Source organism: Cupressus sempervirens, chromosome 2 (genome assembly GCF_028749045.1).
Source record: "Cupressus sempervirens isolate cs-2001-9-10 chromosome 2, ASM2874904v1, whole genome shotgun sequence".
Classification (NCBI taxonomy): Eukaryota; Viridiplantae; Streptophyta; class Pinopsida; order Cupressales; family Cupressaceae; genus Cupressus; species Cupressus sempervirens.
In genome coordinates this window covers 421,317,223-421,331,283 of record NC_143119.1, presented here as the reverse complement: position 1 = coordinate 421,331,283, position 14,061 = coordinate 421,317,223, and the positions used below count along the sequence as shown (strand labels likewise).

Sequence of the window (14,061 nt, the reverse complement as noted above, 5' to 3'; positions counted from 1 at the left end):
GATGATTTTTGGTCTTTAATTTTGCCAATTCTGGGAGGGCCAGTGGATGAGTTTGTGGCAGGTTCTACTTTCCCACCAGAAAATAATTTTGAAGAATGGGACAGTCTTATCTATTTTTTCCTAGGCTACTCTTGATCATTGACATTCTACATATGTAGGGAGGGTTTGCAAAAATTGTGACTACAACGCATGTATTGTCTGAAGTATTTGTGACTAGAAGACATACCGTTTATGTAAGGTAGTTGATAGAATGACCATTAAGGGAGGGTGATGCAGGAGCATCTATAAAAAATGCACAATAAGAGGCTCCATGAGAATGAAATACTTTATCTTTTAAATGTATTTTGAATCCATTTGATCCAATATGTAAGGCTAAATAAAGCCATTTGTAATATATTGTCAAAGTTGTCTAATATGGTCAAATTATGTAAATAAACTCATGGAAGGGTAAAATTTCATAAATTGTCATTTATATTCCATTTTGTTATGTTAGTAAGAATTTTATGAAGTTTAGAGGTCATTCGTAGGAAAATACAAAAGTTGTCAAATATGTGAGTAAATATTGTCATAAAATGTGACAATATGAAAAAGATGATGTAAAAGAAAAGGTGAAAGGTCATAGCAAGTATCCAATAGGTTAGAGGAATTGAAAGGACATTAAAATATCATGTAATGGTCATGATTTACACAGATTGGAATGGTTGGAAAATTATTTGAGGAGAATAGAAATGAAAGGAGGTTTTGTTTTGCAATTTTTATGTAAATTTTCTGTGTAGTTTTCCAGAAACCCGACTGTTGTTTCTATTGGTACAAATTCATTTAAAAAAAATACAGACCTGCAACTTATATTTTCGGAAAGGTATTTGAGTTATTTTTCTTTTGGTTTTGGTTTGGTTGAATTTCATTGTGATTTGAATAAGTTATGAGCATTTGAGTGCAGACTGGTTTGAACCTAATTTTTATGTAAGCAGTTTTTGAAGAAGATAAATAACTTTTATTCTACTAATTGGATTGAGATATAAATTGGGGAAAACATTTTAAAATTATCCATAATCAATCAAATAAAAGGAATTTGTGATATCTTTTCATTTGTAAAAGTTATGAGTAAATATTTGAAGCACTTTGATGTTGTCTAGCTCATTAATTTGGTTGAAAATATCCATTATTGAAACCTCTTGAGTTGTAATCCCAAAAGAAGTTTTAAAAAAGGTGTACCTCTGCATCAGAGGGTATTAGAATAATTCTAATAATATTTAGTATCTTACCACATTTAACTAGTAATTGTTGATGGCCATTTAAGCTTTCTTTTAATTTGCTCTTTCAATTCTATTTATAGACATTTTTGCTTCTTCGTGCTATAATTAGCATCTTTAAACTCTATCTAGGAAATCATTATTAATGAAATATTAATTCCATTCTTTCCATTCATTTAGTTTTTAACAATTTCACATCTTTGATTTTCTCTGAGTTTTTTGTAAGAACCGTCTAGATGCCCCCAAATGGCATAGTGACATTTCCTTGTTTCCTGCTAATTCTTGGGCAGGGGGATGACAGGGGGACACCCACTTGATATTTTGTCATCCTTGAAATGGCTATAGGAGGAGGATACCTGCCTCCATGACTAAGGACAGCTCCCTGTGTATCGTTGGTTGTAACATATCCCACCTCAATATTTATTTTGTGTGGATAGTGTAGTTGATACCTCATACAAATAGGATTTTCTCTTTTTGGCAGATCCAATAAATGACAAGAATACCAAAATGTAGGATTTTCTCTTTTTGGCAGGTCCAATAAATGACAAGAAAACCAAAATGCAAAGGCATAACCATGAAACCAGTTGAAGAAGGTTAAACCATTGAAAGAGCACTTAAATTTTTCATGGATTTATCAATGGAGAAACTTTACTCACAGTGACTGTTCTGCAGGTCTTTCTGGTTTTCTTTCAAAACATTTTGTTGTAGCTTGCCACTGCCATCATTCCTTGGGTTGCTGTACATTCCCCGCCCCCGCCCCCTTTGTACTGGGTTTCAAGGCCATCAGTTCAGTATATAGTTTTGGAAAGTTCCCTGGAAGTCTTTAATAGGTCTAAGTTTGAAGCATTCTTTTGGTCCCAGACCTTCATTATTTGAACTGATTTCCAATATTCTATTTTTATGAAGTGCAGTGATAACATTTTCATTTAATTTGTGTGGAAATTGAAACATTTTCCCAGCTGCACTCTGTTGCCCCAATTACCTTTTGGTTATCTTTGTTATGTTAAGGAAGAATTCATCAGCAGGTTTGGATTGTTGTTTGCAGTGTGCACAGCATTTATTACTACTTTTGATTTCCATTATTGTAATTTGTTTTCTCCGCAAGTTTTAGCTTTGGTCAGAATGAATGATTTATTTGTCTTTTAATAGGTGGATAGAAGTTATTTTCTTATCAATAATTGTTTTCTGTTTTACTTGGATTGAAAACTATCAAAAAATTGTGTAAATGTTGTCAATGCCAAGTTAATCTAGTCGATATTTTACAGCCGTGCAGATTTACAATGCCTAGAAGTATAAGCATATACATTTCTGTTTTTCAGATGTCTGCAGGAGGTTCTTTGAAAAAGAGAATTCCAGTGACAGATAAAGTTAATAGAGCTTCCGTACTATCCTTATTCAACCTTAAAGGCAGGAGTAAATTTTGGAGTGAAACCATATTAAGGGGCGGTATGTTCATAAATATTTATAATATCAGTGATTGAGGAAAGGTTTTATAATAGGGTTGTCACTTAAATGCTTGCAGTTTCATCTTTACTCTTTTGTGCAAATGCTTTTCATTTGGATTTGATGATTTTGTGGGGATTTATTAACAATCAATTACATAAGTAGATATATTTTTTCGAAACTGTTTCTTTGAGTGTATGCATGAATTTTACTTAACAAACTTCCAACAAGAATAGAAGACAGTAGCTTAATAATCATTTTAATATGTAAAGAAAAGAGCATTTGAATTTATATTAGAAAATACGTGCAAATATTGCAGATATAGGGAAAAAACCCCAAACAATGTGAAGGAGTTAACAGTTTGATTTATCTGTTAGAAGTAGATTATTAAGCTAAGTGATTCTATTGAGATAAATTGATATAGTTACAATTTTAATCCGAGCATAACATTGTTTTTAGACTTTAATTATGATATATTTAATAAAAACAAATAATTTCATCACCATATTATGTTTTACGTTTAGTTTAAATAAAAAATGTATTTAGTTTAGTGAAAATTTGTTGTAACTAATATAGTAATAGTGATAAAAACTGTGAAATATGTATAAAATTTAAGTTTCAAAAAACATCAAATCCAAACACAAAATTGGATGCACGATATTTATTCAGATAGATTGAATGTTATTGTATAATCAACAACAATATACAAGTTATCAATATTTTAAATCATGATTGAAATAAAAATAATAAATATGAGATTCAATCATCTAAAGTTGTGTTAACTACGTTGAGAGGCGCAACTCTACCGTGGTGCCACCATTCTTATCTGTTTCATCTAAATGAAATGCCAGGAGATAAGATGTATTCTCTTTTTTTTTCATTTTGAAAAGGATGATTGGATGCATTGTTTTTCTGCTGTTTTGTAAAGAAAAACAATATGTAGCTCTGGCAGTTTCTTCCACTGAATGTAACTGTTGGTGAAACATTTGACTTCCATATAATTGTATTAATTTTTTGTATATAATTGTCTTTTTCTTAAAATCTAATAGAATTAGAAGGAATTGACCACCGATGGGCTTTTGTAATGTCCCTGCTTTTAGGGTTAGCTTGGGACAACTAATACCTGTAAAATAAATGTCAGATTCTTTTAGCAAAATTTTTATATTTATGTTAACTGGTTCAAAAGGTTCCTGGAGAATAGAACCAGTGAAGAAAAACTCCAATCCTTGCCCTTCAAATTACGATATGAATTTTGCAGGAATGTTACATCTGTAAAAGTATAAAAAATTCCTATGTCTACCTATATCATATCCCTTTACAACCAATAGAACTATATAGATGCATACAAAGATAACCCCAACTATCTAGATACAATGAGTATCTCTTACATCAAAATAGTGCATGAGGCTAAATATAAAATTTTAAAAATTTGCAGCATCCAAATATTCATTTTGATATACATGCAATTGTGCATGTTCCATCATAATCATTTACACTAAACCCCCGAATGCAACATCCAAAAGTATGCAGGCCGAATAATCTGGGATGTCAACATAAGTACATAGTTGACGGCCAAAATCTGTTCAACAAAAAGAGCACTGCCACATTCAAAATGATCTGAAACAAAACATCTGCACAAGATTCAGCTATCATTGACTTCCATATCCCCGGTACCCTGTTTTGCATTGTCAACAAACTGGCTGTCAGTAATAAGATTATCCAAAAGAGAGAGGAATTGCTGCCATAAGGGCTTCCCAAGCTGAGTCTGCAAAGGAAGAATGAGCTTCAGATTCAACATCATGTGGCTATGTAACCACTCTATCCACAACGTTAGAAGTTGGGGAAGCCACACGTTCAGTATGATCATGGTCAATAATATCAACCAAGGCATTTACTTTGGAGAAGGCCTTGCTCTTATAATATAATATTCTACCCTTTATCCTAACCCAAATCTTAAAGACGTCTCCAGACTGGGATCCCTAACCCTCTTGAGGATCTCCAAGGTTTTGAACAATATAATATCAATTCTAGAACCATCCTTGGTTATTTCATCGTCTTCTTTAGAGTGCACCCCCTAAGGTTCTTCGTTTTGGGACATTCCTTATCCAAGGCATTATCACATATGCATATGTTGACTCATTAGAATAAACTGGCCATTATATCAATCTTATCTAGCCATTCATACGGGGATTAACTAATCTCTCACACTGACACTATCAACCATTCGTACGAGGATTATACTAACCTCTCATACTGCCACTATGAGGTTCTATTTATCCCATCTTATCCATTCATATATAGATGACCCCAAACCCTACGCTAGCTCTGTAGCCATTCATATAGAGATGGGCACAATCGTTATACTAGCACTATTGGAATTTGAAAATTACTTCTTTATAAAAGATATCAAATTTAAATAATTATTAAATATAACTTTTTGCAAATTAATATTTACATTTGTTACTGTTAGTGTAGTTTCAGTCAGATAAAATGAATTGAAGTATTTGTATATATATTGAATACTTTGTATATATATATGTGATATATACTTAATTCATTTAATGTATACATATATATAATATTTGATATATATATATATAAGTTATTATCTTACTCTTATTCATGACAATAAGCAAATGTTATTGATAACCAATGCGAGTTAAAGAGACATGTCTCTATGACCCAGCGAGGGATGAAGAACTAGGGCCAAAGGCACACCTAGCTATCCAAACCACCTTGCAAGAGTTAACACAGTGGAAACACAACACAAAGAACAACAACCAAAGGAGGAAGAAGAGCAAACACTTTCATTGATTCATCAAATAATCAGCATACATGCCCAACTATAAGGCCTTTTGGGTTACGGCCAAATACAAAATACATTCAAGATCCACGATCTAGCTTCAAATTCAGATTTCCAGACACATATGCTCCCAACTTTTGAAATCCTTCTGTCCTCAATTCTCCTAAATTCAATCCTAGACCCCCTTAAATACTTGTGCTACACAGGTCGACCTATCACAAAATTGAACCTTACATTAAATGCATACACAGCCAGAATTTGGCTCACATCAAATATAAACTACCAATACCAAAATTAAATACGCACAAGGTCGGCCCAAACTAGAACCAAACACAGACAACTCGGTCAAAGAACGACCAAGAAACAAAACGCTAACACTTGACATAGCTTAGCACAAATAGGAACACTCGGCACCAACAAGAACATTCGACACATGAAGGAACACTCGGCACCAACAAGAACAGTCGACACCAAGAGGTTCACTCGGCACATGATGGAACACACGGTCGACACTAGATTGCTATAGTAACTCGACATCCACTAGAGCTATAGTAACTCGACATCCACTAGCACTACAATAACTCGACATCCGCTAAACAACTTGACAGCAATAGAATATTTGGAAACCACAGGCACTCGGCTCCAACATGCAGAATGAACAAAGATGAGTAGGATAACAAGGCAACCAAGGATGCTCCTGTATCACTCTGCGGAGGCATGCCTCTTAAAATCATAGACATATGCTTTGAGAAGGTAACTTGAAACACACATAGAATCTACAAGTGCTATAACAAGTTACAACAAATGACAAAATGATCCTAATTTAATATGGTAACGGAGTAGTTTCCTTACCAAGAAGCGTGTATGTTCAAGATTACCTATACATGTTAGGACTAGTTAAAGGACATCAATGAACAAGCCATGATGGAGGCGAAGCCCAAAATGTTGAAGGATGCAGCCAACTTCATCTTACTTGGATCGCCCACGTGCATCATACGAATGAAATCCAACCTCAGTGGGATTGCTATGTAGTTACAAAAACAACTGTAATTGAATGAGGATACAATTGGTATACAAAAATCAAGGGATGAGGAAATTGTACCATTTGTAGTTTATTTTTATGTTATGAGAAGTCCTCAAGTAACAGGAGATTGCAAGGGACTTCCGACAAGTCTCATTGGATCAAAGTTGGACATCATTGAGAGCAGAAATATGGAGTTTCTTTTCTATGCAATGATTAACATAAGAATGAATCTCTATTAAATCATGTTCATGCAGTGATTGGTCATTAGTTATTTATTTTCTAGAAATATGTAAGAAATATCGATATATTTCTTTTGACTGCATGAAGAGATCAATATATTGTTGTATAATTTTTACCCAGTTGGAAGACAATGAAGGCATCATGACAAAACTAGGTTTCTAAGCCTCACTTTCAATAACATTAAAGGCATTAGATCATAGTGGGCAGCGTGAAGAAGCCCTCAATGATGACTGGTGGTTGTGAAGGTGGGAGTCCTTCAATTGAAGTATAGACGACAACATGGTCCTATTGATGAAGAACTAGAGTGGCTGCTAATACAAAGGATGAATGTAGTTGCAATAATATTAGTGTTATTGTTAGCACTGAGTATTAGAGAATCATCAAGTTTATTAATTGTGTTAGCACTGAATATAGCATTAATTCTTCAACATCAATATTTGTTAAAGGACATAAGATCGCCCACCTAGTTCATCATCAATTCCATTAAGCGTTTGACATAAGTTGATGCAATCTCTATACCTATTGATTGAAATTTACAAGGTTGGAAGCATATATTTATCAAATGTAAATTGGGGGGAATTGCTTCGTACACCACCTCTCAGCATGCCAGTTGAGTGAACAACGTTTCACTAGTTAGATGAAAACAAAGATGTTCATGCAAATTCATGATAAGATTATTAAATAACAGATGGCTTTGTTCTTGGCAAGCGGTGATTTGGAGAAAGTAAGCAGTCACAACCCAGTTGTGGATAGCGACACTAGTGTCTTTGACCATTGTTGTGGCTTCTACTAGTGAACGCTTGTCTTGAGCAGTGGATGCTTATATCTCTCTGGTGCGATATGTATCTAGATATATCTTCTAGAGGCCATCGATTCTAGTGATGCAAATAAATAATACTTAGTGACAAAGAAAGAGCATTTAACATCACCAAACTTTGGAATGTTTGTGGAGCTCAAACCCTCTGAAGCTCATCTTAGCTGCTGTGTATAACATATATTTGAAGATGCCTAAGATCCCTGAGACACATAACACACCTTATTGAATTTATTTCAAATTATTGAAGATACATCTACATATGTGATGGTCCTCTAAAGAATGTCAATAAATAAAACATTAGTTTTGACTCTCATAGATGTGGAATTGTGTCTAAAATTTGTAGATTATAGTTATGCTCCAATATTGCAAGGTGCCATGACCCAGTCACGACGTGGGAGTAAATACCATCAGAAAACATTGGGTATGGTAGAAATGAATAAGAAGAGAAAGAATTCCTCCCATTGCAATCACAAAGACCATGATTTGATTTTCCAATGAATCATAGTAATGGCTATGAGGATCAAATAGTTCCTTCTTATTTATATATCTACAATGGAAATTCACTAATAGGACCATTACAATGAACACCCAATTAACATCATTCTTCGTAATATCTAATCTAGTCAGTGATTAAAGAGAAAATAACCGGTTCCAAGACAATTTCGCACGTCCCTAATCCCATTCTTAGAAGCCAAGTATGATATGATTTCAGAACAATCATTATCAATATAATATTGTAATGAATATGAGAAATAAGGCCTAAAATATAGTCTTCAGGCCATTTTATGGAAGAGGAATAATCAATTTGTTAATTCATACCTAACTATTAAACTAAGGAGTGTAAAACACAATTATTATGAAAAACTACATATCTGTAGATAGTTGAGTTGGGAATCAACATGGAAAATATGTCAGGGACCTTATCTTTTATGAAGGCATTTACATGTAATCTAGATTTGATGTAATCATGCAATTAGGTTCGAAGGATGAGATTACATGTAAATGCAAATGAAGAATCAAATTACATGTAATTGCGGATGGAGATTAAGATTACATGTAAATGCTCTTGGAATGTAATTGCATGTGAAAGCAATGAACGCAATGTGCTTTGGCATGTGTTGGTGAAATGGTGTGATGCACTTGCATGTAAAGTTGGAAAGTGGAATGGTGAAGAACGATTGGGGATTGTTGGGAAAGAACCTTAAGCTTTTAGAAAAACAAGACAACAACAAACAACAAACATAAACCAAGCACAAAACATAAACATACCTTTGGCTTTTGACTCAAACATGGCAAATACCTAGCTACTTTCCTATGCAAATCCGAAATTGGAATTTGGGGAACTCCAAACACTTGAAAATGAATGTTCTCATCTTATTTAAAGAGAATTTGCGCTTTACATGGCATACATGTGGACAAATGTGCAATAACAAGCGATAATATGTATACAAATAACAAGATAACCATGAATTGATGAGCAAAGTTGAGAATATCTACTTGGAGGTTAAAGAACCAAAATAGGAAGATTGATAGGTTTGAAGACAAATTCTCCTCTAAATTCAAATCCACAAACAACTAACTTGTCACTTTCAATCTTGCAAGTGATGGATATTGATGAGCATTGAATGGACATTTTGCATATAGAATATCCAAAAACGTGGTCAAAGATCAGTTGAACACAAGTTGTTTTTGCTAAAAACTCTAAGAAAAACCTGTTTTTATAAAAATCGTGGTCTCAAAGAGTCATTACATGAATCATTTTTGCTCTTGGAATGCAAAAATGTGTTTACCAATAGCAAGATCATGCATTAAAACCCCAAAATGATTCCTCTTTGAGCAATAACGTGATAAAAAACCTCCAAATCTGGATTTTTTTTTGCCAAAGAGTGGCTCCAAAAGATTATGAAATGCAATGTTTTTTGCATGAGTTACATGGGAATGCAAAAAAACACTTCTACCTAGAGAGATTCCAAGCCATAACATGGACAAATCTGGGCATTATCGTCAAAAATGTGTTCTTTAAGGGCACAAGCATGGATGTTTTGGCCTTGGAGGCAAGATAAGGACTCCAAGTGGAAATGCATGTAATGGAATGTCCAAACACATTTTTTAAGAGAGATTACATGTTTTTAAAATGCATGCATTTGGTCCTTCTATGAAAACACACTCTCTTGGAGAGTTCACATATTTTAAATAACATGTAAGAGGCGAAATGCATTCTCCAAGCCTCATTACATGTTTTAAAACTTGCTTTTTGGAGTTTAGATGCAAAACACATTCTTGGAGTGCCTTTACATATTTTAAAACTTGTCAAAATGATGTAAGTAGTGCAGAACACACTCTTGGGAAGGCATTACATATTTTGAAACTTGCATGTAAAGTCAATCCTTAATAAACAGTAACACACATATTTTGAAAATATTCAATATGTAACATGTTTTTGACAATTTTGACTTTGAAAAGCCAAAATATGGACTTGAGATGCATTTGCATTTAATTTGAATTACATGTAAAGAAGGTTTTTAATGCAAAATGGACTCTAGGAATTCCATTACATGCATTTTTAGTACAAAACACACTCTTGAGGGTCCATTACATATTTACATGTAATGGTTTAAATGTTGCCTTTACATAACTTAAATGATCAATTAAACAGAGGTTTAATTGATTTTTGAAGAAATATCACTTAATTGGGTAAAAAATAATTACACTATATAGTTTAATTACTATATGCAAATATCATTCAAAAAGTAATATTTACTTAAATGTTTTAAATTAAAACATAAAGTAATAAATTTTTTAAATCAAACTATATAGTTAATAAAGTCACTTAAGTGAAAAATTTAAAAAACAACTCATCATGAAAATGTAACATAAAGTGCTCTATAGTCACTTAAATGATAAAATAACCTAAAAACATAACATAGAGTCAATTTATGTTATATTTTTCAAAAAGTGAATGTCAACAGTAAAATATTCCGTGATATTTTTTTTAAAATATGCAATTGCATCTCGAGTTAACACTTATTGGGCACATAAATGGTCGTATCTTTTGATTGTCGAACCCGATTAAGCCCTAAGATATATCGAATCAAAGGGAAAACCAAAAGCAAGGGTTTGAGCAAAACTAAAAGACCAAAAGCAAACGAACTCACACAAAAACATAAAAAAGGACGTTGAAGGCTTTAAAAATCAAGCACATGCTTAACAAATAGAAAAACTAAAAGGACTTGACGAAAGCCTTCAGTAAAAGAGTTCATTATATGAATTGAAGTCGATTGATTGATCAATAGATTCAATACTAACCAATTAAATAATGAACTTATCTTAGAGAAATGCAAAACTAAGTTGAAAAAGTTTCGTATTGCTACCTACATTTTGCAATGACAAAATGCATGACAATAGGTCCTAAGGATCTCTGAGGTTTTGAGCGATATAATATCAATTGTAGAACCATCCTCGATCATTTCACTGTCTTCTCTGGAGTGAAGGTTCTTCTTGGAAGGGATATTCCCTATTCAAGGCTTTATCACATATACATATGTCAACTCATATCAATCTCATTTACCATTCATATGGGGTGATGCTAATCTCTCACATTGACACCATTAGCCATTCATATGGGGATTGTACTAATCTCCCACATTGGCACTACGATGTTCCATTTATTCCATCTTATTTATTCATATAAAGATGACTCTAAGCCCTACATTGGCATGCGACCATTCATATTGATATGGTCACAATCCCTACATTGTCACTATGGGAATTTGATAATTACTTCTTTAAAAAATATATCAAATCTAAATAATTATTAAATATTAACATTTCAAATTAATAATGATTTCCATATATAAGCTCATATATATATATATACCATTTTCTTATTTTTATATAATAATACAAAGAAAACTTTAAATATATAATATGCCGCATACACTTAATGGGGTTGGTGCCTCATGCCTTTACCACCTTATTTGGATGCTGTAGTTCTTATGTTGTAAATGCTAGGTGTATACAATTATAAGTCTTCTTGGTTATTTCCTTTTAATTCCTTCATGCCTTATCATTGGGTATCTCAATACTAATCAATTGGTTTACTTAATCAATGCCTTAGGACTTGTTCTTATTAATTTTATAATCAATTAAAAATATCTATTGCTTAGCAGTATCGATTAATACATTTCATTGATTTCCTCCCTTTCCATTTATTAGGACTAGTTATCAGCAACGATAATTATTCTACTCCTTTGTATAGCATGATAAAGGACTTCTTTTTTCGCCAGCATGAATTGTTTGACGCAAACATATATAATATTTATTATTCAATACAATAGATTTGTATTGTTTGTGTTCCATTCATTTCTTGTCAATGGTGCATTAATATTGTTTTCTTCTACATAGCGGAATTGCCTTAGTGATTCAATATTCCTCCTTGTTCTCCTGTTTAGTTATATTTATGTGGCTATGGTGTTGATTTGTGTTGAGTGGTCAGACAAGTACTGTATACTTTTCATGAGGCATTTTTTTTGATTATCTCGTCAAGCATTTTCAAGTCTACTTGTCAACCATTTCCCATGTTCACTCGTCAAGTATGGTTAGGGTTAACTTGTTAAGCCAACATAAGTTGTGTAATATTTGTTTAGGGATTTTCAAAAGAGATTATATAGCTTCTTGCAGCAGTATTGAGCTATAAGGGAGATGGAAGATTGTAATGGGTTGAAGTTATTGGATAAGAATATCGGACTCTTTGTTTGGTGGATGTAGCTCAGGATTGGGTGAACCACATTAAATCTTTGTGTATTTTGTTCTATTTATGTGTGCTTTATTCCTTTGTGATATTTGTTATATTTGCATGTAACTATTATCTTCCGCTAAGTAATCCTAACAAGTGGTGTCACGACCAAGTTGTTTCAATTATCTTCTGTAGGAAGGTCTCGCGGTCGAGTAGGTGTAATGGAAGACGAGGGTAAGTTGAAGGTTGAGAAGTTTAATGGGCAAAACTTTTAGTTATGGAAAATGAAAATGGAAGATTATCTTTATTAGAAAGATTTATGATGGCCATTGGGAGGAAAACCCAAGAAAGACCTAAATATGTTTGATGAGGATTGAGATATTTTGGATAGAAAGACACTTGGAAGTATATGTTTATGCTTGAAACAATCAATGGCATTTAATATTACAAAGGTGAAGATAAATGAAGATTTGATGGAAACCCTTGCAAAGTTGTATGAAAAGCCTTACGAATCAACTAAGGTATATCTCATGGAGTGTTTATTTAATATAAATATGGTAAAAGGTGGGTCTGCTACTAATCATTTAAATGAGCTCAGTACAATTACAAGTCAAATATCTTCTGTAAATGTCAATTTTGATGATGAAATTAGGGCTCTCTTAATTTTGTGTTCTTTGCTTGGAAGATGGAATGACTTGGTAATGGCTGTTAGTAACTCTATTTGTGGTTCAAATACCCTAAAATTTGAAGATATTGTTGGTGTTATTTAGAGTGAAGAAATTTTAGGAAAAGCTCAGGTGGATCTACATTAGGTAATGTTTTGAATGCAGAAAGCATGGATAGAACATTAGAGAGAGGAAATAATTTTGGAAATCGTGGGAAATTAAGAGGAAAATCAAATGGAAGTAGGTCTTAATTTAGAAGACCAAGAGAGTGCTGGTATTATGGGAAACCAAGACACAAGAAGAAAGATAGTTAGCCTTGAAAGAATAATGAAGGAGATAAAGAAGAAGGAAAGGAGGCAAATGTGGTAAGTAATAATTCTGAAAATGATGCTTTGGTTCTTTTCCTACAAAATGCAGATGATTCATGGATTTTAGATTCAGGGGCTTTATTTCATATTACATCCTATTGAAATTATTTAATTGATTATGTCTAAAGGGATTTTGGGCTAGTCTATTTATGAGATAATGAACCCTGCCAGATTGTTGGAAAGGGAAGAATTAAGATTAGGTTGTAGAATGGGAATCATTGGCTACTACAAGAAGCCAGATATGTTCCAAAGTTAAGTAGGAATTTAATCTGAGCAAAGCAACTAGGTGATGAGGGTCATATAGTTACTTTTAATGATAAAAATTGTAAGGTCTCAAAAGTTTCTTTAATAGTAGCAAAAAGTGTTAAAGTAGACACCTTATATCTTTGTACAGGACATATTGTTCCTTTTACTTTGATTGTTTCAGAGAAAAATCAATGTTCAGGATAATTGCTGCAGTTGAGCAGGAAGAATATCAAAAAATTGTTGTAGACTCTTAAACAACACTATGGTGCAACAGACTTGGCACATGAGTAAAAAAGATATGAAATTACACAGTTCAAAGAAAGTTGTGCTTGGTCTAAAATGTGTCAATATGGATTTTTGTGAAAGTTGTATGTATGTATGGAAAACAAAAGAGAGAGAGTTTTTTGAAGAGTAGGAAGGAAGATAAAAATGAGAAATTAGAGCTTGTGTATTCAAATGTGTAGTAA

At 33.0% G+C, this 14,061-nt stretch overlaps 1 protein-coding gene across 1 annotated transcript in view; it reads left to right on the top strand.

Moving 5' to 3' along the window:
- LOC149572887 (uncharacterized) overlaps positions 1-14,061 on the top strand; it is a 184,396-nt gene that overhangs the window by 15,701 nt on the left and 154,634 nt on the right. Inside the window, exon 2 of the mRNA XM_089813992.1 lies at positions 2,573-2,699. Within this exon, the coding sequence (XP_089670118.1) occupies positions 2,573-2,699 (127 nt within the window). The remainder of the gene's footprint in view (positions 1-2,572; positions 2,700-14,061) is intronic.